General features: G+C 47.0%; 1 protein-coding gene across 1 annotated transcript in view; it reads right to left on the bottom strand.

Annotated features, from left to right (window-relative positions):
* Positions 1 to 10,247: 10,247 nt before the first annotated feature.
* CBY2 (chibby family member 2) overlaps positions 10,248 to 25,642 on the bottom strand; it is a 19,675-nt gene continuing 4,280 nt past the window's right edge. Inside the window, exon 2 of the mRNA XM_004704482.2 lies at positions 10,248 to 11,695. Within this exon, the coding sequence (XP_004704539.2) occupies positions 10,451 to 11,695 (1,245 nt within the window). The 3' untranslated portion in view covers positions 10,248 to 10,450. The remainder of the gene's footprint in view (positions 11,696 to 25,642) is intronic.

Below are 25,642 nucleotides of genomic sequence, written 5' to 3'. Positions count from 1 at the left end.
TTTAGGAACTAGAGGAAAGTTGTATTTCCCATCATTGTTACATCGCACCCTGACTGGCTCATCTCCTCCCCGAGACCCCTCTGCAAAGAAAAATTTTAAGAACTACAATAATAGGAGACTTCAATGTATCACTGTCGAGAAATGACAGAATATCCGGGTAAAAAAACTCAATAAGACGTCAAAGAACTAAACAACACAATCAATTTGACCTTCTAGAAAAATTCATAACACTCCACCCAACCACAGCACAACACACATTCTTTTCCAGTGCACATGGCATATTCTGAAAAATAGGCAACATGTTAAGTCAAAAAGCAAGCTGTAATAAATTTGAAAACATTGAGAAATTACAAACTGCTCAATACAATGCTATGAAATTAGAAATCAACAATAGGATGATCAAGCAAGGGGAATCAAATACATGGAGACTGAACAACACCCGGCTTAATAACTGGGTCATTAAAGAAATAAGAGAAATTTTACAAATGAGAATAACAAGACAACCTAGCAAAACCTTTGGGCCACAGCAAAAGCAGTACTGAGAGGGCATTTAGGACCTTGAACGTGCACATGAAAAAAGAACCACAATCAACATCTTAACCTGACATCTTCAACGCTCAGCACAAGTGCAACAAAATAAACATTCAGCCACCAGTCGAAAAGAAATAATAAAGATTCTAGCAGAAATAAATGAATCAGATAACAGGAAAGCAATAGGAAAAGTCAGCACGACAAGAAGTTGGTTCTTTGAATGGATTAGCAAAATCAACAAATCCCTGGCAAAGTTAACAAACTTCTTATTTTAAGAAGGTGCAAATATCAAGAATAAGAAATGGAAAGGGGTAACATCACAACAAAACCAACTGACTTACATTGATAATAATACTATGAAAGGCTGTATACTTCCATAAATTTGAAACTTTGGATGAAATGGACAAATTTCTAGGAAGACACTACCTACTTAAATTAACACTGACTGATTTAGAAAACCATGACGAAAGATGAAATAGGGCAAGTCATTAAAATAAAAACTCCCAACAAAAAAGTTCAGGCCCAGACCGACAGCTTCCCCAGGGAATGCTACCAAGCAAGTAGAGACAAATTGACAGCGATTTTACACAAACTACTCCAGGACATAAGTGAGCATATTAACCCTGATACCAAGACCAGGCAAAAATCTGACCAGACAAGTAAATCACAGACCAGCATCTCTTATGAACACAGCTGCAAAAATCCTCAACAGAATCTGAGCAAACAGAGTTCAACGAAATATTTTTTACATAATACATCATGCCAAGTGGAATTCTTATCAGTTAAGTTAGGGTGGTTAAATATTAGAAAAACAATCAATATAATCCACCACATAAATAAAACAACGGATATGAGCTACATGATCCTTTCAATGGATGTTGAAAAGGCATTTGTCATTCCTGATAAAAACACACAGTAAAATAGGAACTGAAAGGACATTTCTCAACACAATAATGGCCATATATGCAAAACCAGCAGTCCAGAGTTCACCCAATGGGGGAAAATGGAAGGCATCCCCCACCTGCCAGCAGGAACTGAACAAGGATACCCTTATCACCACTGTATAGACAACAACAAGAAGCCCATCCAAATGTATTTCCACTGTATCGTAACCTATCTTTTAATGCACAAAACCTGGTTGCTGGCAAATGAATTCTGACTCATAGCAACCCTGTAGGACAGAGTTGAACTCACAAGGTTTCCAAGGCTGTCAATCTGCAGAGAGCACACTGCCTCATCATTCTCCCAGGGAGCAACTGATGCCTTGTCCGTCACAGCTCTCCTGGGGCTCATCTTGAAAGCACGAGTAGTGTTGTTTTGCTACATATGTTAGTTTTTTAATGAGTTAATGAGGGGGGAAAGGAGGTGGATCAATGAACTGTTAATGACTTAAATTCAATGGCTAACTTCCCTCTCCTCCAAAGTAAAATGAAGTTAAAAATACCTTCCTGGAACACTTCGAACGATGACTAAGCGAAAGTTCTAAGGCGTGTGTCTCACTGTAGCAATTCCTCCCATCTAGATTGCTAGAGATTAGAATTATAAGAGAAATGAAAATGACACGTACTTATTACTCAGGGGTTATAGATTAGATAAACCTCACAGGCAGAGATCATTGATGAACTGAGTTTATCTCACCGAAAGTCTTCCCCACAACAGCAGTACGCCATTCTCCCGAAAAGAGCGACACCTGCTGCACTCTGACTGCAATTAACCTGGGAAACGACTTCAAAACCTTGCTGGCTGAATGGAAGGGGGGTTAAAATTGGTTCTCAACCTGTGGGTCACGACCCCTTCGGGGGTCGACCTACTCTTTCGCAGGAGTCGCCAAAGACCATCGGAAAACACCTATTTCTGGTGGTCTTAAGAACCGAGACACCGCTTGTCTATCCGCCTCCAGGCGGGTCCACGCACATGCAGATACACCCACATACAAGTACAGTGAACGCTCGTTTATCGCGGTTAATCGGTTCTAGACCCTACCGTGATAAATGAAATTCCGCGAAGTAGGATTCCTTATTTGTAAATCAAATATTTTCGTAGTTAGAGCATAGAGGACATGAAAAAACACCCTTTAGTCACCATTACACTCGTATTACCCAATTTATTAAACGAAAAAGGGAAAATACAGTAAAACATTTTGGACGTTACAATTATCATTTATTATTTATTATATTATTTATGGCATCAAGCGTGTACAGTACGAGCCAATCAGTGGCAGTAATGACAGAGCATGCGCTGTTAGGAAAAAACCGCGATAGAGTGAAGCCGCGGAAGTCAAAGCGCAAAGTGGCAGGGTTCACTGTACCTGGCATGAAGACGATTACCCATGCTACACCATGCTTCAAGACAAAATTTCATTGATTTGTAATTAGAAATAAATATTTCACACTATAGAATGACATTGTTTTAGGATCAATCACTATGCTATAATTATGTTCAATTTGTAACAATGAAAATACATCCTGCATATCAGATATTTACATTACGATTCAGGATAGTAGCAAAATGACAGTGATGCAGTAGCAATGAAAGTAATTTTATGGTTTGGGGGGTCACCACCACATGAGGAACTGTATGAAAGGGTCCCGGAATTAGGAAGGTTGAGAACCACTGCTCTAGAGCCCTTGCTGATTAAAGCTCAAAGAGCACAGTATGAATTGCAGCTCAATGTAAAGAAACACAAATCCTCACAACTGGACCAGAAGACAACACAATAAGTGGAGGAAAGATTAAAATTGCCAGGGATTCCATTTCACTTGTTTCTGTGAGGAGTGAGTAGCATGGTAGCCATTTTTATTTTAATCAGCCATCTTTAAATAAAATCCAATTGAGCATCCACTAGACAATTTGGTATGGTTAGCCTCATAACGAATAGATCAGTTTTTCTCTTTCTCTGCTCTCCTTGGAGTGCTTATTAATTAAGCTCACCGCTCCAGAGCACAAACCCAATCTTTGGGGAAAGAACTCCACAAGCAATGCTCATGGAAACACAGTCAAGAAATCAAAGGACATATTGCTTTGGGCAAATCTGCTGCACAAGATTTCTTTAACGTGTTAAAGAGCAAAAAAAAAAAAAAAGTACTTATGTATGTATTTAAAGGATAGATTTGCCCTTTTGTAGCAGAGACATTGGAATTTAAAAAGATTGTTTGCACCAACTGAAGGAAAAACTAACAAAGCAACAAAGAAGAGATCTTTCCACCGTCTCTGTCCCTAGCAGAGCCCAGGAACAAGAGCTCTCAGATACGGTGATTTGTACAAGTAGGTGGTAGGTGTGGTTCCAAAGCCGTCCATCGTGAATGATGTTTGTTTGTTTTTATCACTTTATTGGGGGCTCTTACAGCTCTTATCACACTCCATCCATCCATCCATTGTGCCAAGTGCATTTGTACATGTGTTGCCATCATTTTCTTTTTTTTAAAAATAATTTTATTGGGGGCTCCTATAACTCATACCACAATCCGTACATCCACCCACTGTGTCAAGCACATTTGTACATATGTTGACATCATCATTTTCTTTTCTCTCTGTGTGTGTGTGTGTGTGTGTGTGTGTGTATAAGGAAGAGGCTTATATACAAGAGCAAATGTACATTAAGAAAACATCCCAACCCAGTCCCCCCCAAGGCCATAAGTCTGATATTAGCCCATATGTCTGATACCAATCTGTAAAGTCCTCTTCAGACTCACGAAACACATGCAATAAAGTCAAATGCAGGATGATCACAAGCCAGTGGGTAGAAAGTCTTTGGGTCCAATGGCGTTGTAAGCATCTCAGCACTGGCAGGGGTCTCTCTGTGGCTTCTCCGGTTTCAGAGGTCTGGTGCATCCTTGTGGCTTGCCCAGCTCAGGGCACTAGGGTAGTTCCACATGTCTTATCAGCTGCAAAGTCTCCCAGGGAGTGGCAGAGAGTCTCGCCATCATCATTTTTCAAAACATTTTCTTTCTACCTTGAGCCCTTGATATCAGCTCATTTCCCCCCTACCTTCTCCCTCCCTCATGAACGCTTCATAATTTGTAAACAAATTTTTTTTATATCTGACACCAACCACTGTCTCCCTTCACCCACTTTTCTGTTGTCCAATCCACTGTGAAGGGGTTATATGTAGATCATTATGATTGGTTCCCCTTCCCCGCTCCCACACCCCCAACCTTACCCTTACCCTCCTGGTATTGCTACTCTCATTATCGGTCCTGAGGGGGTTATCTGTCCTGGATTCCCTGTGTTGCAAGTCCCAGTGTACCTGCTCTAGTATTGCTGGATTTGTATGGTGGCATTAAGGTCATGATGGTGGGGGCTGGGGGGTGAAGGAGGGTTAAGGATTGAAAAACTAGAGGAAAGTTGTGTGTTTCATTGGTGCAATACTGCACCCTGACTGGCTCATCCCTTCCTTGTGACCCTTCTCTAAGGGGATGTCCAACTGTCTACAGATGGGTACTGGGTCTCCACTCCATCTGCCACCCCCCTCATTCACATTGATATGTTTTTGTTCTGGGTCTTTGATACCTGATACCTGATCCCATCAACACCTCAGGATCACACAGGCTGGTGTGCTTCTTCCATGTGGGCTTTGTTGCTTCTCAGCTAGATGGCCACTTATCTTCAAGCCTTTAAGACCCCAGATGCTATATCCTTTGATAGGCAGGCACCATCAGCTTTCTTTACATTTGCTTATGGACCCCATTTTGTCTTCAGCAATAAGCATCACAGAATGACAGGTTATTAGAACACAGTGTTCTTGCAGTGAGGGAGTACTTGAGTAGAGGCCCAATGTCTGTCTGCTCCCTTAATACTTAACATATAAATATATGTACATAGATCTATGTCCCTATTGTTATAAATATATTTACATATGTATATGCCTGTATTTAGAGCTCTATAAGTGTCCTTTGCCTCTTAGTTCTTTCCTCTATTCCTCTTACTTTCTTTCCTCTTATCCCACTATCATGTCCTACCTTCATTCGGATTTCAGTAATTCCTCTCCACTACATTACCCTTGATGAAGCCCCACCAGGCATCCTACAACCTCTGTGCCATGAATTTTAGATCACTTGTTGTTCCCTTGCTTCTAGGTTTAAGACCCACTTCCTTTCCGCTGCCTCCCCATCTCCCTGTCCCTCAGAAACCATTGGTCCCATTGTTTTCTCCTCCGGATTGTTTATCCCACCTATCTTATCTAGATAGACATACAGAAACAATAATAAGCACAGAAACAAGACAAAGCAAAACAAAACAAGAACAACAAAAACCAATAACACACACAAAAAAAGCCTATAAATAGTTCAAGGTCTGTTTGTTGACCTTTAGGAGTGTTTGCCAATTGAGTCTGATGGACTGTCACGCCCTGGCCCCAAGGTCTATCTTTGGTATTCCCCAGGGACTTCATTGCTTTGCTCCCCTTGCTGCTGTGTTGCACGCCCTTAGTGTTTCACCCGTGTGGTGGGGTCAGATCAGGCACAATTCCCACACTGTCTCCCCAGTGTTGTCCTCCATAGCACTATGGATCAGTAAGGGACACCGTGTGCCTCATGGTGGGGCCGGCCCTATGGTTCTATCTGTGCACCAGCTGTGCTAAGCAGCAATATTGTCCTCGGGGCTTGGTGAGCCAGGATGTGTTCCACTCTCCTTTCTTCTTCGTTTGCTCATGAATGATGTTCTTGATGTTATCCCACAGTTCATCGTCTTCTGTCTTTAGTATTCAATACAGCAACTCTGTTGTTGAGCTGTTCTCAAAATTCAGGTGAGATAGACTCAAAGTCATATTTTGGCTCTTATGGACTTGTTTTCTTTTTCTTCAGCTTCAACCTGAACTTACATCATGAGCAATTGATGGTCTGTTCCACAGTCAGCCTAGTTTTAGCTGCTCATATTGAACTTCCCCATCCTCTCCTCCCACAGATGTAGTCAGTGTGATGTCTGTGTATTCCATCTGGAGAAATCCATGTGTATAGTCGCTGTTTGTGTTGTTGTAGACTGAGGTGTGTTTGACCCAAGCTATGACATTTTCAACTGCTTCGTATGCATGCATACTCTGCACAATGAGTTAGAAAGACTGAACAAGAATGTACATATTTTTATCAGAGAGTCAGTGAAAAATATAATATAGCATGGACTGCCAGGGAAAAAAATCGATCCTGTTCCTTAAAAGTGAGGGTGGTGAGGTTTTGTCTCATGTACTTTGGACATGTTATCATCAGAGACCAGTCCCTATAAAAGGATATCAGACTTGGTAAAATAGAGGGTCAATGAAAAAGAGAAAGACCCTCAACAAGATGGATTAACAGTGCATCCAGCTCATCAACTGTGTAAGGCAGGGTTCTCTAGAGAAAAAAAAACAGGACACTAATGGTTGTATATATATGAGGATAGATCTATACAGCGAGAAGGGATATAACAGCTAGTTAGTCCATATAGCAGTACAGAGGGCTCAATTCAACTCACTTTTGTGGAACAGTTAATATGCTGAAAGTCCTTTAACTCATGCGGGCCGCCAGTCCAAGATCAAGGAAGCAGACAGTGGAGTGTTGCCTCAAGCAAGACAGACAGAGTCTGCCCACAGGCAGCAGACAGCAGGATGGATCAGCAACAGTCAGTAGCACTGAAGCTTAGCAAAGCAGGCCACAATGGACTCTCAAACTCCAGCGATGCATGGCAACAGGATCCACCAGGCTCAGCTCAAACAATGTATACACCAACAGCATGGTGGAGCAGGCCTAAAGGGAGCCTCAATTGCTAGCCACATGATCCACAGGTTGGCTTGGCCCACGGGTAATGCAGCACACTAGCTAAAGCAGCAGGAACGCTGGTCTGATTACCAGGGAGGAAGAGAGAGATGGGTTGCCTAGCCAGCAGTCTAAAAATCTAGGATATTGTGTTTTCCCTACCTGCACAGCAGTTATTTCAACCATTGGCCACATGTCCTAGCAACCAGACTGGGACCTGGACAGGAAATAGTATATACTTTTGTCACCAATCCCTGCTTGGAATAGGCTATTACCGCATGACCAGCCACTCTTGAAACCACAACAGCTATAACTAATGCACAGAAAATATTATCCATTCTAATACTACCTGACCAACAGAAACAACAGGAAATTTCAGTGCACGTGAGAAAAAAAGAAAAAGTGGCACAAATAAATGGCCAATAAACAGACAAACAGGAGAATTTCCAAATGGCAAAAAGGCAGTAAAGCTACCCATGAGGGCATGCAGAAGAATGGTGTTCAGATGCTTTAAATGGATGGAGGAAATGTTTGACAATGCTGTAAAAGAAAAACAGAACAAGAACACAAGGAAAGCACAAGATCAATATGACAACATAAGTAAAAAATTTGGAATAATTAAAAATTCCAAATAGAAAATGATTTTTTAAAAATTCCAAATCAAAATCCACAACACTAAGATAATAAAAGTGGAAAACACTCTGAAAGATTTAAACAATGTAGACATGGTTTTATGCAGGATTGAACAATGGAAGCCCAAATCAGTGAGCTTGAAGACAAATCTTGCAATACCAAACTACAAAAAGGACGATCTATTTTTTTAAACTCCAAGAAAACCTGCAAATTCTGTGGGACAATAACAAGAGAAACGACATATTTGATAAACATTAGCGAAAAGAAGAAAAACCACAGAAGAAAACAGTCAAAGAAATAATAGAAGACTATTTTCCTAACATCAGGGCCAGACAGAAAATAACCATTCAAGAAACTGAAAGAAGCCCCAACTAGAATTGACCTGGAAAGAAAATCACTACACAGCACAGTCAAGCATTCTAACATCAAATGAAAAGCAAGCATCCTGAGAGCAACTCAGTAAAAACGAAAAATTGCCTAGAAAGGCAAGCCAATAAGAATAAGCTCAAATTTTTTCAGTAGAACCCATACAGACAAGAAGATAATGGAAATGATATTCAAAATACCTTGAAAGGAAAATAAAGATTCGTATACAACAAAACCATCACTCGTTATTGTTAGGTGCTATTCAGTCTGTCCCAGCTCACAGCAATCCCACGCGCCATAGAAAGAACCACTGCCTAGTCCTGTCTGGTCCTTTGCCGGCCTCACAATTGTTCCCATGCTTCAGACCATTGTTGCAGCCACTAGGTAAATCCATCTCCTAGAGGACCTTCCGCTTTCCCATTGCCCTTGTACTTTATCGAGCATGATGTCCTCCAGCAACTGGTCTCTCCTGACAACGTGTCCAAAGTATGTAAGATGAAGTCTGGCCATCATTGCCTCTAAGGAGCACTCTGGACTTCTTCCAAGACAGATTTGTCCTTTTGGTAGTCCATGGTACTTTCAATATTCTTCTCCAGCATCACAATTCATACACATCACTTCTGCCTTATTCAATTGTCTGCCTTATTCAATGTCCAATTTTCACATGCATATGAGACCACTGAAATTACCATGGCTTGGGTCAAGCACACCTTAGTGCTCAAAGTAACATCCTTGACTTGCAATTCTCTCCAGGGGTCTTGTGGAGCAGATTTACCCAAAACAATGTCTTTGGATCTCTTGATGGCTGCTTCCATGACCATTGATTGTGAATTCAAGAAAGACAAAATCCTCGAAAACTTTCATCTTTTCCCCATTCATCATGATGTTATCTATTGGTCCAGTTGTCAGGTGTGATAATTAGGTTTATTGTTCCAACCTGACCAATGGGAACATATGGGATTAATCATGTTGCAATTTGGTTGGAGGGCAAAGAGATACATGGTTCTGCCAGGCCCACCCCCATCTCTCTTGCTCTTCGGTGATCAGACTGGCGTGCTGCTGCTTGAGCTAGTTCTCTGCCTCAACCTGTTCACAACACTACCTGTGGGCCAAGCCAGCCCACGGATTATGTAGCTAAAGCTTGAGGCTCCCCCATACTGCTGGTGCATACATCGTTTGAACTTGTGGGTGGTGGATCCTGTCACTTTGCAGGCCTTGAGTTCAATATCCCATCTGGGCCTACTTCTAAGCTCCAGAGCTACTGACCGTTGCTGACCCACCCTGCTGTTTGCTACCTGCAGACAGATTCTGCCTGCCTTGCCCAAGAGAGGATTCCGCTGTCTGCTTCCTTGACCTGGGACCTAGCAGGCCCCGTTAGTTGAAGGACTTCCAGTATATTAATTGAATTTTTTCATGAGTTGTTTTTCAGTTAAAGATCATCTTTTTGGTTTTCTACTTCTATGTCTTTGCAAAGTTCATTATATTTTACTTTGCCTTCTTTAGCTTCCCTTTGAGATTTTTGTTTAAAACTTTGACTTCATCGTTTCTTCGATTTGCCTTAGCTACTCTACAATTAAGAGCAAGTTTTAGAGTCTTTTCTGACATCCACTTTGGCCTTTTCTTTCTTTCTTGTCTTTTTAATGACCTTTTGCTTTCTTCATGAATGATGTTCTTGATGTCCTCCCACAGCTCATCAAGTCTTCTGTCATTAGTGTTAAATGCAGGACATCTGTTCTTGAGATGTTCTCGAAATTCAGGTGAGATAGACTCAAGGTCATTTTTCAGCTCATGCGGGCCAGTTTTAATTTTCTTCAACTTAAAAAAAAACCTTAGTGAGACTAGCGTGACGTGTCCCGATGTCCCACTCCTCCCCATAACCTCAGAAATTGAAAAAGATGAGGGAGAAACGAACCTAGGAAGAGAAAGAGGAGAAGCGGGGAAGAAAGAAAAGACTGTGACGGTGGAGGTAAAACGTGAGAGAGAAGACAAATCCACAGTACGCTGGTGCTGCTTGGCCCCAGCCTCCTCAGGCCTTTATTATTTCTCTGGGATTAGGACGGCCCATAAATAGGCTCTTCCACAGGCACGGACTCACCGGGTGGGGTGGGGGGCTCGAGGAGGACCAGAAGTGGTCTTCCCCGGCGTGCTGGGTGCCCCAAGGCCGGTGCCACGGCACGCCGGGGGGCCACGTAGCTTCAGATCCGGGTGGGCTTCTTGGGCTCCTTGCTCCTGGCCGGCATGAAGGCGTACAGCTCCTCGATGAGCATCTCCATGCGCGCAGTGACCTCGGTGACCGTGTCGATGACCAGCCTCTGCTGCAGCTTCAGCTTGTTGTTCTCCCACAGGGCGCGGTGCTCCTCCTGGAAGGCGCGGTGCTCCTCGCGCAGAGCGTGCAGCGCCCGGTTCTCCTCCTGCAGCAGCCGGTTCTCCTCGCGCAGCACGTGCAGGTGCTCGTTCTCCTGGCGCAGGGCCTGCAGCGCCTGGTTCATCTCCCGCAGCAGCTGCAGGGACTGGCTGCCCTCGGGCAGGCCCGCGCCGCCCGCGCCGCCCTCCTCCTCCTCCTCCTCCCGGGGGGCGCCGGCCAGGTTGCTGACCATTTCGCGCAGGGCGCGGAGGGTCTTGGCGTCCTCCGGCGGACTCGGGTGGCCTTTGGGGTCCTCGAAGGGCGAGGGGAGGCCGGCGGCCGGGTTGGGCAGCAGCCCGGGGCTGTGGGGCTCCTGGCGGGGCGAGGCGGCCAGCGGCTTGTCGTCGGCCGCCGGGCTCTTGTCATCGCCCGGGCCCCAGAAGGCCTTCCTCTGCTCCAGCAGCTGCTGCAGGGCCCGGTTCTCCTCGCGCAGGAGCTGCAGGGTGCTGCTCTCGGCGGCGCGCGGCGCCGGCACGCCCGCGCCCTCCTTCTTGGCCCCTTCCGGGGCGGGGCTGTCCTTGTGCGCAGGCGCGGACGAGGCCCGGGGCTCGTCGCGGCCGGGCGGTGGCCCGGCGGCCGCCTTGCGCTCCTCCCAGAAGGCCTGCAGGATCTTGTTCTCCTTGCGCAGGACCTTGTTCTCCTCGCGCAGCGCCCGGTTCTCCTCGCGCAGGGACTTGTTCTCCTCCTGCAGCAGGTACTCCTTGGCCAGGCGCTTGTGGTGCAGCTTGTGGTGGAAGGAGGAGGGCGGCGAGAAGTAGGGCGACTGCAGGCGGCAGTTCTCGTTCACCCAGCGGCCGTCCTGGAAGACGAACATCTCGTCGCTGAGCTGCACGCGGGGAGGGTTGTAATCGAGCTCCAGGTCGGCCTGTGAGGTGGGGCGCTCCATGGCGTCCAAGGGGAGCGAGGAGATGCGGTTCAGCGGGTACGAGTGCTGGCTGACGACCCTGCGGCTCACCCTGGGGTGGGTGACGGGCCGCGTGCACCTCGGGATGGTGTACAAGTTGTGGAGTCTCAAGAACGGCTCGGCAATGCCCCGCTGTGGGAGAGAACAAGGAAGCCGAGCGTGAACGAAGGAAGGAGCGGCCACACCCAGCATGGCGGAGGCCCTAAAGTCACCCAGTCAGCAGTGGCCAGGCACCTTGGGCAAGAGGTGACAATGGCAGCAGTGCGTTTAAATCAGAGCCTGCACTGGCCTCAGGGGACCCTGGGTGGCTCATCGAAGCATCCAGCTGCTTACTGGAGAGTTGCCGGTTGGAATCCACCTAGACGCACCTTGGAAGAAAGGCCTAGCGATTGACTTCTAAAAGATCACAGCCGTGGGATCCCTGTGGAGTTCCGGTCTGGCACACAGGGTGTCACCTAATGGCAACAGGTGTTTTGGCCTGGCCCTAGTGGGCACTTTTCCCCTTGACCTCCTTAGACTCCATACAAGAAAATATATCCGCGGGAGGCGCACACCAATTAAAATCTGGCACCAATTTAAAATCAATGAGATATTGAATTCCAGGCCCATCTCGTGCCAGTTTTAGGAACTTAACCAAGCCAGTTGCATGGCTTGTGGTGGTGACAGAGCAGCCCTGTGCTCCACAGGGTTTCCAGTGGCTGAGTTTCTAGAAGTAGATGATTATCAGGTCTTTCTTCCAAGACACCTCCGAGTGGACTCGGACCTCCAGCCATCAATGAGCAGCCCATTCCTACAACTGTGTGTACCACCCAGGGACTGCTGCCCCACCCAAGAAGCCAGACTCACTTGACATTGAGTCAAGCCTGACTCACAGTGACCAGACAGGGTAGAAATGCGCTGTGGATTTCTGAAACAGTAACTCTGTCCGAGTAGAAAGCTTTGTCTTTATCCTGCAGAGCTGGCTAGTGGTTTCGAACTACTGACCTTGCGGTTAGCAGCCCAATGTGCAAACCAAACCACTACATCACCAGGGCCCCTATTTGGGACTACTACAGAAACTTAGGAAAGTTACTGGATCTCCTTGGGCTTCAAGGTCCATCTTTCCAAATGGGATCGTCGCACCTTCTTACAGGCAATTTTAGGATTAGAAAAAGCAATGCATGCAAACACTAAGACTGGTCTCTGATATTCAACTGTCACCAGAGGAGAAACTAACTTGTTTCAATCTGCCGTGGGCCCTGGTGCCCACCTACAGCCCACCTGAACTTCAGGGCAGCAGAGTCACACTTTTGGCCACCCTAATCATGTGTCCCGAAGGGTCTTCTCCCTTGCTCCATTCCAGAGCATCCTCCACGTGTAGCTGCTGCTCAGTCTGTCCTGCCAGAAGCCCCTCAGCATCTGTCCCAGCTCAGTACCAGCCTCACGGCGGAGCCCGGCTGATCACAGGGGAAGAGAAGTGCCGTCAGGAGCATGGCACTGAGCATTGAGAGGCCAGCATGCTGTAAGAAAAAAAAAATGGCAAAGGAAACGAACCCATTGCCATCCAGTTGGTTTAGATGCATGTGACTCCACCACGTGTGTTGTACTGTGCTCCATAGAGTCTTCAGTGGCAGGTTTTGAGGAAGTCAATTGCCAGGCTTTTCTCTGCATGCATTAAACTCTGTCTCTTTGTTAGCAACCAGACATGGATGCTATTTGTTGTACCACCCAGACACTGCAGGTCAGTAGGTCTCCAGGACAATAAGGCCGAAGGGACCAGTGTGCTCAGACACCAGGAGCTATGTGTCTCTGTGCATCAGTAGCTCCGCCTCTAGAATGGAGTTGATGATCCCTAACTCTCAGCTTTGTTGTGAGAATTAAGTGTGATAAAACATTGTACATGCTTAATATGGAGCCTGGCTTCTGGAAAGCATTGGATAAATAATGTCTATTGTAACATCAGTATAACAGCCCCTGTCTGTTGTGTGAAAGATGAAGAAATCAAGTCCCAAGAAATGAGTTAACCTGTCTAGACTAGAACCTGTCTAGACTAGGCTCTAAACCTCATTGCAAGTGGGGCAGGAATGGAACTCAGGGTCCCCCCTCCCCAGGTTCTTTGATTAAGAGTGTGAACACCTGTACTCAGGAGAAGCTGGGAAGCACCATCTCCCCTGGTGGAGAAGCTGTGACTTTCTTAGATGGATCAGGCCACCTACCATTGCTTGGCTTTCTACAAACAATGAGATGCATGGGAACCACCCCAGCGAGCCCCCACAGCTATACCTGTCCACAGGTCAGGAGCCTGAAGCCCACATCAAAGAGAGATGACATCTACAGAGCCTGTCCAAAGAATACCACAATGATGTTTACTTGTGTTTTATTGACTATAGACATTATTTATCCAATGCTTTCCAAGGCATGTAGTTGTGTGAATCATAGCAAACTACGGATAACACTACAAAGAATGAGAATCCAGAACACTTGGCTGTGCTCCTGCGGAACCTGAACACGTGCCAAGCAAGAGGCCACCATCTTAATGGGAAACGGGGGCACTGCATGGTTTAAAACCCAGAAGCGTATGTTTACTTATTTGATGTGTATGCTGAGCAGAGAGTTAAGACACTGGATTATCTAAAGAAGAATGTATCCTCAAGTTTGGAGGAAGATTCATTAACAACCTGTGATATGCAGATGATGCAACCTAGTTTATTGAAAATGAGGACGACTCTGGGCACTTGGTGATGAAGATTAAAGGCGGTAGCCTTCTGTGTGGATTACAACTCACTAGACCAGAATCCTTACAGGTAGGCTAAAAAGTCACATCATGATAAAGATTAAAGTTGTCAAGGATTTCATTTTACTTGGATCTACAATCAATGCTCATTTGAGGCAGAGTTAAATCAAATCACATATTGCATTGGCAAATCTTCTGCACAAAACCAATTTATAACAACAAAACCAAATCCTCTATGTAGTGTTAAAGAGCAGGGACATCACCTCGAGGACGAAGGTGTGCCTGACGCACGTTACAGTATTTTCAGTCGCCTCATGCACATGTGAATGCTGAGTAATGGATAAGGAAGACGGGAAAGTAAGTAATGCATTTGAGTTATGGTGCTGGTGAAGAATGTTGACTGGCTAAAGAACAAATAAATCTGTCTTGAAGAAATTACAACCAGAATGCTCCTTAGAGGCAAGAATGGTGAGGTTTGTCTCACATACTTTGAACATTTTATTAAGGAGGGTCCAGTCTTGGAGCTCTAGTGGTTACTCACTGGGCTGCAGTCCTCATGGTTGGCAGTTCAAAACCACCAGCAGCTCTGAGGGAGAAAGACTGGACTTTCTACTCCCATAAACAGTTACAGGCTCACAAACCCACAGGGGTCGCTATGAATCCGCACTGACTCAATGGCAAGGAGTGGACCCTGGACAAGGGCGCCACGCTTGGTAAAGTAGTTCTCATTGCCATCTACTGTAAGATGCCAACTCCTAAGAGATCCGGTTGAACAGAGTCGAATTGCCCCCGTGAGTTCCAAGACTTTTTAAATCTTGATGAAAGCCCCATTTTTCTCCTGAGGTGGTAAAGTAGATGGTCAGGAAAAAAAGAGGGAAGACCCTCACTTAAACGGATGCACGCCACGGCTACCGCAGTGGGTGCAAACAGCAAGTGTGAGGCTGGCCCGGACCAGGACCAGGCAGTGCTGCTTCTGTCGTGCACAGAGTCACTATGCGCTGCAACTGACTTCAGCGCCCAACAAAGAGGACAGGTAGCCTGCTGGCGATGCCCACCCTCCCCGGGTGGGAGAATGGCCTGAGTAAAAGCCGAGCCCCAAAGACAAGCTGATGCACTCCGTCCAGGCGGCAGCCCCCGTATCGGTCTTCTCGCTTCCCTCCGGTCATTCCGCGGCAAGTGGTCAGAACGACTCTGGCCAAAAGCGCAAACTGACACCCGCTGTGGGGTTTACAGCTGAGGAGTCCAGACTGGGACCCCAAGCTGTGGTTTCTCACCCTGTTTCTGACCCAGGGAGCAGGGTGACACTGAAGAGCTCTCTCATTCTCTCTGTAAACCCAGGTTGTTCACTGGTGGCGGGGAGAAGTCCTGGGTGGTAGGACTAGCAGGTGACTAGTTTGATGGTTTAAAATCACCCAGAGGTAGCTCCCAAGAAAGGGCTGGCCATCTGCTTCCCAGAAGGCATATCCTAGAGACCCCAGTGGAGCACTTGTGCTCGGCACACTAGGGCTGACTGTCAGCTGGGATTGACTCAGCAACTGACCGCGATGATGGCAACAAAAGGGAAGGAGCGAGATGCCGTCATCTCCAAGGCGCCTGCCAGCGGTCAAAGTCAGCGAGATGCGCCTGTACACTGGACGGGCCGACAGGAGTGCCTGCTCAGGTCACAGCACTGTTGTGAGGGCTGAACGAGATCGTGGAGGCAAAACTGTTTTTAAAGGGGCCAAATGCTACTGAAACATGAGGTATTCTTATCCGGCCGAGTGGGTTTCACTGATGATGAAAGGATTCTGAGAGGTAGTCAAAGGGGGTGAACAGGTCTGGAGAAGAGGCCCCAGTGGCAGTGAGGAATTTAAATAAAAGTAAGATCATGATAACTACAGGAAATGACACCAAAAGCACTCTATCCAAGTGCATTTGAAATGCTTCCCAAATGTCAATTCCTCATTTCTCAGGTTCTCTCAAGATTTTAGACAGAGAAGATGAGAAATAAGTCAGCCATCTATTGTGTGTGCGTGCGCATGCGCGCAGAGACATGTCATTTGGCTGATGTATAAAGCTGCTTAGGATTCTTTGAAACCCAAAGAGCTAGATCAAAGACAGACTTATAAGCGATCAGCGATGAAATAAGCACATGCCATTAGCGTTGTGAAGATATGCTTAATCTTCCAGATAGCAGGGATGGAAGGGCATTCTGTAACCAGCTCCTTATTTATTTTCAATAAATTCACCCTCCCTGCTGTTCCTTTCCCGTCTGGGGAAGCAGAGGGCCTCTGCAGGCGGAGCCTGTGGTCACAGCGACAACACGTCAGAGCTGAGAGTCCCGACAGCGTTTTCTTTGTCAACTTCAGAACCCTTGCGGCCAGTTTCTGAAAAGGACCAGCCCAGTGGTGGTGGGGAAACACCAACAGTGGCTCTTGTAGGTCTGTTTGCAGGCACACTTGTGCAAGCTTCATCTCAGAAAGATCTTGGTCTAGAAACAGGGGCCAGCAAACTTTTAAGCCAGAAGAGTCAATCCTGTCCCTCACAACAATTTTAAAAAGTTTTTGGGAGCCATAAAGATATTTTTACAAATGAAATCACCATGATCTGAATAGTCTCCTTTAAAACTTACATTTTACTTCAGAACCACGTGTGTGTATCAAAAGAGCCGCATGTGGCGCAAGAGCCGCAGTTTGCCAACCACTGTACTAGAAGCGGTGATTGTTGTTATTTAAAACAACCAAACTCACTTCCATTGGGTGGATTCTGACTCATAATACCCCTGTGGGTTTCAAAAACTGTAACTCTTCTTGGGGGTGGAAAGCCTTGTCTTTCTCCCTGGGAACAGCTGGTGGTTTTGAACTGCTGACCTTGCTGTTAGCAGCCCAACATGTAAGCACTACAGCACCAGGGCTCCCTTTGTGGTTATTAGTTGCCAACTAGTCAGCCCTGACTCTTGATGGCCTGGTGCACAATGGGACCAGCCGCTCCCTTGGTGCCCATGAGCAGTTTCGGACTTGGTGCCCATGAGCAGTTTCGGATCAGACCACTGTGACCCATGGGGGTTTTAGTTGCTGGCTTTCAGAAGCAAATCCCCAGGCCTTTCTTCCTTGTGTGCCTTATTTTGGAACTCTACCGAAACTGGTTCAACATCAGAGCAGCACACAAACCCCTGCCGAGACGGGGGCAATGGCTACTCATGGGAATCCAACCCAGGGCTTCCTGGGACAATGAGAAATCTACCAGACCACCTGTGGTGCCCTAGGGAAAATGTGATTTCAGTCAATAGATTATGCACCATCCCGCCGCCCCAATCAAGAGACGGTGAAGAAGGAAGCAAACTGAAGAGTGAACCTCGGTTTTGTGCTCAACCCTGAGCTACACATTTTATCTATTGAATTCATTTAGTTCTCCCTCATGGCTCTGAATCAAAAGATATTACCCTTGTCATTTTACAGAGGGAGAAATGGAAGCTTGGAGAGGTTGGGTAGCAGCTCTAGGTCACGCACTAAGACACAGTAGTCCTGGTCTGGTTCCTGAACTTGTCACATGGGGAATCACCGTGGCATTACCAAAGGGCTGGAAGCACTTTGAGGATCAAAATATTTTTCTTAATTTTTTTCTTATGGAAAATTCTAGACATATACAAAAGAGGAGTAACAGCATAATAAATTTCCATGACCCCATCACTCAGCCTCCAACCCCAACCCCAAATCCACTGCCACTAAGTAAATTCTGACCCAGAGTGACCCTACAGGACAGAGTAGAACTGCCCCCGTGTGTCTTCAGAGCTGTCAGTCTTTCTGTGAGCAGAAAGTCGCACCTTCTTCCCATGGGGCAGTTGGTGGGTTTTTTAATTGCTGGCCTTTCGGTTAGCAGCCCAAATACATAACTCACGATGCCAACAGGCTCCTCCTCCCAACTTCAGCAAGCATCAAATCAGGGCCAAACTTGTTTCATCCATCTGCTACCCAGGTCCACAGCAATGCCCCCCTTCACTGGACTGTATTAAAGTAAGTCACAGGTATCATGTCACTTCCCCCATAAATACTTAAGTGTGTACCTTTTGGAATCACCACCCTACCATTGCTGCTGCTGTAGAAATCCTATAGGAGGGAGCAAAACTGCCTTATGGGGTTCCCACGGCAGTGCTCTTTGACAGAAGTAGACTGACACATCTTTCTCCCATGGAGCGGATGGTGGGCTCAAAGCACTGCCCTTTAGGATCTGAGCCACTTGTGCCACCAGGACTCCTCTTTCAACCGATAGCAACTCTGTACGACAGAGCAGAACCGTCCCATCGAGTTCTCTAGGTTGTAATCTGTATGGAAGCAGATTTCTCTTTCTGCCGCATCTCTCCCTCCACAGAACCACAAGATGAATTCGAGCCACAGACCTTTCAGTTAGCAGCCGAGCACTTCGCCTGTTGGCACCTTGTACAGTTTAGCTGTGGTCTCTTTAAATCAGCACAGACTGAGTTCATCGCCAAGCTCCTCAACTGTCTTCTAATGTTTTCACTATTGCCTTAATTCAATCATCTGTTCTTAGGAGTCCTAGTGGTACAGTGGGACTGCGATCCTCAACGTCTGCAGTTCAAAATCATCAGCCACTCTCCCAAAGAAAAACAGGGTTTTCTACTCCCATAAACAGTTACAGTTTCAGAAACTCACAGGGGCCGTTCTGCCTGTGCTATAAGGCCACTGTGGGTTGGCATTGACTCAGTGGTAATCGGGTTTTTTACCTTCTTAATTTAACCAAGCTCAATTTGACTAAGGTTTATGCCATGATGACCTTGAGTTGTTCCATCCGGCTACCTCTATCCTACATCCACAACCTGAGCTGAGAACCCAGAGAGATCAAAAGACATTTTGCATTGGGAAAATCTGGTGGACAAGACTTCTTTGGAGTGTTGAAAATCAGGGAGGTTACTTTGAGGACTAAGGTGCACCTCACCCAAGCCATGGTATTTGCCTCAAGGGCATCTGAAAGTCGGACATTGAATCAGGAAGACTGAAGACGAGTCAATGCATTTGAACTGTGGTGCTGGGGAAGAAGATTCAAAGTACCATGGGGTGGCAAAATGACAAACAAAAATCTGTCTTGAAAGAAATACTGCCTGAGTGCACCTTAACATCAAGGATGGTGAGACTTCATCTCACAGACTTTGGACATGTCGGGAGAGTCCAGTTCCTGAAGAAGGACATCATGTTTGGGAAAGTTTAAGGGCAGCAAAAAAAGAGGACGATGCTCAAGGAAACGCATGGACACCGCGGCTGCAACATGGGCTCAACACAGGCACCATCGTGAGGATGGCGCCTGACCAGGCAGTCTCTTGTTCTGTTCTGTGGAGGGTCGCTGGGGGTCAGACATGTCCCTGGATGGCACCCAACAATGAGAGATGTGCTGAACAAAACCGTATCCTCCCTGTTGGTGTCATTGTCCTTATACTCTTCATGGAGGTGACCTTGGTCACATCCTCTCTCTCTAGCCTTGGTTCCCACTTCTGTAAGATGAAAGTTGAGACTATTTCTAAGGCCCCCCTTGTTCTAGTTTTCTCTGGTGCAATGGGTCCATGATGGCCTCAACCTGGGCAAGCCAGCACTTTCTTTTATCAACCTCATTGGCATCTCACTCCCACGCTTAAATGTTCGTGCCCCCCAAGCAGACCGTGCACCTTCCCTGCCCTGTGCCCATGGTACCTCAGTCCAGGAAATGTCAGTGCATTAGCAGGTGCCCTTGACTTCCTTAGTCAGGAAACCAAATAATCTTCTTATTACAAGCTTTGTCCACTTTCCTCTTATCCACAAAGGGGACCAAAACGGTGGTCCAAGTCAGCCTTCCTCATGGCTGAGTTTCTTAGAACAATTTTGTATTTTTTTCACCATCTTGTGTTTAGTCTCATGGGTACTAGGAAAAATATTCCTATCAAACACATAATTCTCTTACTGGCTTGCACCCTAGGCGGTCCAGTTTATACACTCAGTTGTGAAACAAGAGCTTGGAAGTTCAAAGCCACCCAGAGGTGCCTAGGAAGAACGATGGGTGATCCACTTCTGAAAAAACAACCATTGCAAACCTAGGGAGCACAGTTTTATGCTGACACACATGGGCTTTATCTCCAAACCCAACTCACTGTCACTGAGTCAATTCTGACTCAGAGCATCTACAGGACAGGGTAGAACTATCCCTGTGAGTGTCCAAGACTGTAACTCTTTACAGGAGTAGAACGCTTTGCCATTATCCTGAAGAACGGCTGGTAGTTTTGAACTGATGACCTTGTGGTGAGCAACCCAAAGCATAAACACTACACCACCAGCGCGCCCGGGATTGGTCTCACTCGCACTCACTGGTAGTGAGTCACTGACGACTCATAGCGACCCTATGGCATAGGGGAGGATCGCCCCTGTGGATTTCTGAGATCATAACTGTTAACAGAATTAAAAAGACCCATCTTTCTTACAAGGAGTGGCTGGTGGTTTTGAACTACTGACCTTGTGTATCAAAGGCCAAAGTGTAACAACTACACTGTCAGGACTTCTTATCTAGGTGTTACTAAAAGAAGCAAGACCATTTTCATTTTTGAAAGTGAGATAAGATGTAAAGGAAAAATATAGTCAAATAGGAATTCTCAGATATAACAAGAATCACATTGAACTTGGAGTAAATGTTGAACCAAGATAAACTCTTTCTTGTAGCACTTCACTGTTTCTGATCAGCATACTGGTCTTAGTCCTCCAACTCTTTGGAGAACTCCTCCCCCTTCATGTCCCCCCCACTTGGAACAGTCCATCCCTGATTCTTACTCCACATGGATGTCACTGTATTAAGTCACATGAGTGTGGCTCTAGGGGCCCCAGGTGTTCTGACCCTGCCATCAGAGAAAAAGCAGGGAATAACATCCCTTTAGTCCTTCTTGCAGGTGAGTTGAGTCAAAGTGTAACAAGCATTTAATACAGACATGATGCAGGGAACAGGATTGTGCCTTCACAAAGGACTTCATTTCTATGCTTCAGTTTCCACCTCAGTTTCGGCCTCTGGATGCAAACACGATTCGAAGAGCCATGCCACATGCTTCTATGCCATGCATACAGCTGCACAACACTAGGAGATGCCATTCACAACTACATTACTGTACACAACTTATGCAACCGTACCGAGCCACCTGGCTAATGTCTGTTCTACTTCAGAGGATTTGTGGCAAAGTTCAACAATATGTGACATTTGCTTGATGAACAACGAAGCGTTATAGCATGCAAGGGTTGTTACGCTACACTCAGAAGAGAAATCGCTTACCATGTCCCTAGAGGAAGATGGTTTAGAACAAGAATAGCATGTACTGAGTGACTGCTATGTGCCAGATGATGTGATAATTGCTTTACATCTTCCTACATAAGATCTTACCAAAAAGAACCAGCCTGAAATAGCAGGGCTCTCTCCAAGATCATATATCTGGGAAAGGGGCAGTGTTACAGTTAAAAAAAGCCAGGCTCTCTGACTCCACACACATCATGTGAACTCCAGCCCTGCACAATGGCAGATATTTTATCTTGTGTGTGTAGATTTCATTGCGTAGCAATGGTTCTCTTACGCCCTGTTCCCTCTTCCTCAGTGAATATTTACAATTCTCACAGGACAGTGACCTGTCTTTTATTTCTTTGGTTTCCCCGCCCAGCGAGTTCAAACAACATACTTCATATACCAGAGAGGTTTAAAGAGTCTCCGCCAATTAACCAATCAACCAAAATGTACCGCAAAGGGAAAAAGACATGAATTAATAAATTGTTCATATCCTCCATTTGGGGCTCCCACACACAGCAATGTTGTAATCTGTTTTAATCTAGCTAGTAAAACTATATCCTCATTTCAGCTCATGTTTACAGCTTTAAAGCTGTAGTCAAGAGGGCAGAGCTGTTAGGCCCGAATGCATGATCCACAACTTCACCGTACACTTGCCCCCATGAGGAGGCCCAAGCTGCTACCCCAGAGCCCCTTCTGACTTGTTGCACCCGTCTGGGCCAGAGTGGAGCTGACCTGTGCCTGATTTCACAAAAGTAGGCCATCTTGCTTCAATATTTGCCCAAGGTTCAGTCGTGATTCTTGTCCTATCTTTCCTCAGAGATGCCACTAGGTGGGCTTGAACCTCCAGCCTGTGGGTGAGCAGCTGGGCTCATGAGCCATTTGTGCCGCACACACAGATTTCAGCCCCAGGAGGGCAGGCATCCCAAATCCCCAAAAGTCTCATGTTGGAGTGCTCTTGAGAAACGTGACTCAGAGCCACGTCTGCTGGTTGCACAGGTCTTGGACGGGGTCACTTCGGAAATGAGCCTAATCGTGCCTGCTCTGGCTGCGTCCTGGCTTCGTTAGCACAGGCCAGCGCTAGGGAAGCTGTTGTAAAGACCAAGTCGTCTGTTGTGCCATTAACGTTTTAATAGTCCTGTCCTAAAGCACTGTAGCAATCGCTGCTTCTTTCTGAAAGGGTTTTCCAAAGAGTGAGCATCCAGCTTAAGCAAGGAAATGAATACACAAGATCCCGAGCTTCTTTCCAAAACCAAACTCATTGCCTGCGAGTTGATTCCAACGCGTAGTGGCCCTATACAAGATTTCCAAGGCTGCACATCTTCGTAGAAGAAGACAACCTCGTCTTTCTTGTGAGGAGCAGCTGGTGGGTTTGAACCGCCAGCCTTGTCATTAGAAGCCAAATGCCTAACCAACAGCACCAATTCCTCCTCAGTGTGTCTCGTCATAGACTGAGCTAATCTGCCCATGAAGACCTCAAGCCCTGGCAGAGGAGCTGTGCAAATAAAAAGCCTCAGGAACCCTCCAGACCGGTTTCCCTAGTTTACAGAGTGGGCAAGTAACCTGGGAAGTAGGGCGTCTGCCAGCATGGCCCACGCTCCCCATGAAGGAAAGGATTGTCTCTTTCCTGGTCTCTAGGAAACAGCCTCACAGTGCGGACCGAGCCCTGTTAGATGGCTTCTCTGGAGAAGCATGGCCTGTGAGGATGGAGGCAGGAGTGGACTATGCTCGGCCAGGGATGTACAGGAGTCCCTCACTGGTGCATACAGTTAACAGGCCTGGCTGCTAACCAAGAATTACGCAGAGACACCTTGGAAGAAATGACTGGCATTACTTCCAAGTCATCTACCACAGAAAGTTCTAGGGAGCCCAGTTCTAGTCTAGCACCCTGAGGATGCCTTAGGTCAGCATCGGCTCAAAGCAGCTGCTTTTAGGAGGGTCCACAGTGGGAGCCAGAGACTGCTCTCTGGGGGGCAGAGTGCTAGATAGTGGTGGGGTGATGTGTCAGTGCTGGGGATCTCCAGCTCAGACACCCCCTCACAGGCTACCCTTCCTTAGAACTGGGCTTGCCCCCTCCTTGGCATCTCCTTTTCAGACGTGAGTGTCCCAGGGGGAGAATGCTCACAACACCCACAGTTGTGTCTGTCAGAGCACTGGTAGCCCCTGGACAGTGTGGGGAAGATCCTAAGGGGAGGCGGTGAGACGAAGGCCCAGGCAGCAGGGAGGGGTGATAGACAAGCCTCACTTTGTGAGGCTAAGAGGTCTCTCAGGGACTGGAACAGGACTCTCCAGGTGGGACCTTTTCGGGAGTCATTTCCTGGGATTGGTGGCTACCCATCTAATGTAATTGGCCAGTGACAGTGCCACAGGCACTGAATTCTCTCTCATCCTGGCTGTAGGGTTATCATAGTCCAGAGGATGTCCAAATGCCCCCAGAAAGTCCAATAGTAGTGAACCAGGTTTTTAAACACATTTCTCAGGGCCGCATATGGGAGATGGTCTCCTGGTCAGTGTGCTTCATCTGTAGCTACAGTGGAGAGTCCCAGTTTCAGTGGAATGTCCAAACTGAGCCTAGGAAGAAAGGCCTGGGGATTGACGTCTAAAAATGCAGTTACTTCAGCCAATGAAAGCCTATAGATCACAATGATCCAATCCCCACCCCATCATGGGAGTGATGCAGGACTGGGCAGCATTCCAGGGTCCCCAGGAGTTGCCGGTCACCTTGAGTGGCAGGGCAGGGCAGCAGAATAGGTAGCAGCTAAAACCGAGAGAACCTTCAGCCATCATCAGGGTGCTTTTTAAGCACCTCAAGGAGAGGGCCCCAGGGTTGTGGACAGCAATGCCTACTGTGCTACCCATCAGCTTGCAGGCAAGGTTACAAGGTTGGCTCCCAACACCTTTTAAAATGAACTCAGCTCTCAAGTACTACACCCAAGTCCATGTTTGCTTTAACAAATTCTAACAAGCCAAAGGATAATCCCAAGGTAAATTCAGCTCGCTTTGATAGAATTACTGCATTAGCAGCAAAGAAGATAAGATGACGTCACGTGTGCTTTCTGCTAAGTATTTAGCACAGACTCTCCTGCAGCCTTCCCTGAGCAGACATTCAGAGAAACAGAGACAGGGGCCCTGCCAGCAGGCCATCATCGCTTCTAAAGAACAAGCCCAGCCAAAGGGGGCATGAAAGAAAGGCAACCCCAGGGACTGAAGAGGCCACTGGTGGGTCTGGCCAGCACTTGCTCTGACTGAGAGAGCGCCTTTAGCAAAGATCTAGCGTGGCGGTGCCTTCGTGAAATCCACCAGCAGCATTGCACGGACACGGTGGAGGACGCCAGTGAGAGCCAAGTCAAAAGAAACCAAGGCGCTGGCCAGCTTGGGTGGGAAGCCAGCCAGGGTTTGCAAGTCCGGGGCTAGGGGGCACTAGATCGGCCACACAAATCCCGTAGCTCATGTGAGGAAGACAAACTAGAACCCCGAAGGACTGAAAGGACCCGAAGGGAATTATGGACAGTGAATAGTGGGCATTTGCCCTGCAATGGGAAGAACGCTCAAAGCTCCTGGGCATGTCCATTGGAGAAGAAGTGGACTTGGAACCGAGCAGCTAAGGTGTGTGGAGAGGGGGCACTGCACCCCGGAGGTGAGTCACAGCTCTAGGGTGTGGCCTGGTGCAGCCCCTCACAGCACGGCTCCCAACTCCCATTGCTCATGGGGCTCCTGGCCTTCCAGTTCCCAGAGTGTGAACTCTATCTGCACGTGCTTGGCCCAGGCCAGGCACAGGACCTGAAGATCGGTGTTCGTCAGCAATTCCTCCCTCCCATGTGTGCCAGCCAGAACTTTCACCCCACACCTCATATGACCTCGTTTTCTGGGACAGATGCTCGGGGTCATTTGAAGAGGTTGAGCTACCATGCGCCGGTCCCTGGGTGGCTCCTACAGACTGTGAAACCTAAAGGTGGGTTGTTCGATCACACTCTGCAGTGCTGCTGAGGAAAGGCCTGGAATCCTGCTTCCATAAAGACCATGGTGGTGGTGGTGGTGGTGGAGGTGGTGGTAGAGGTGGTGGTGGAGGTGGAGGTGGTGTGGGTGGTGGT

The sequence above is a fragment of the Echinops telfairi genome, unplaced genomic scaffold (assembly GCF_000313985.2).
Source record: "Echinops telfairi isolate 266 unplaced genomic scaffold, ASM31398v2 ScPeMD7_7467;HRSCAF=8505_1, whole genome shotgun sequence".
Taxonomy (NCBI): domain Eukaryota; kingdom Metazoa; phylum Chordata; class Mammalia; order Afrosoricida; family Tenrecidae; genus Echinops; species Echinops telfairi.
The sequence above is the reverse complement of the archived record's forward strand: the minus strand, read 5'-3'. Positions and strand labels throughout refer to the sequence as shown.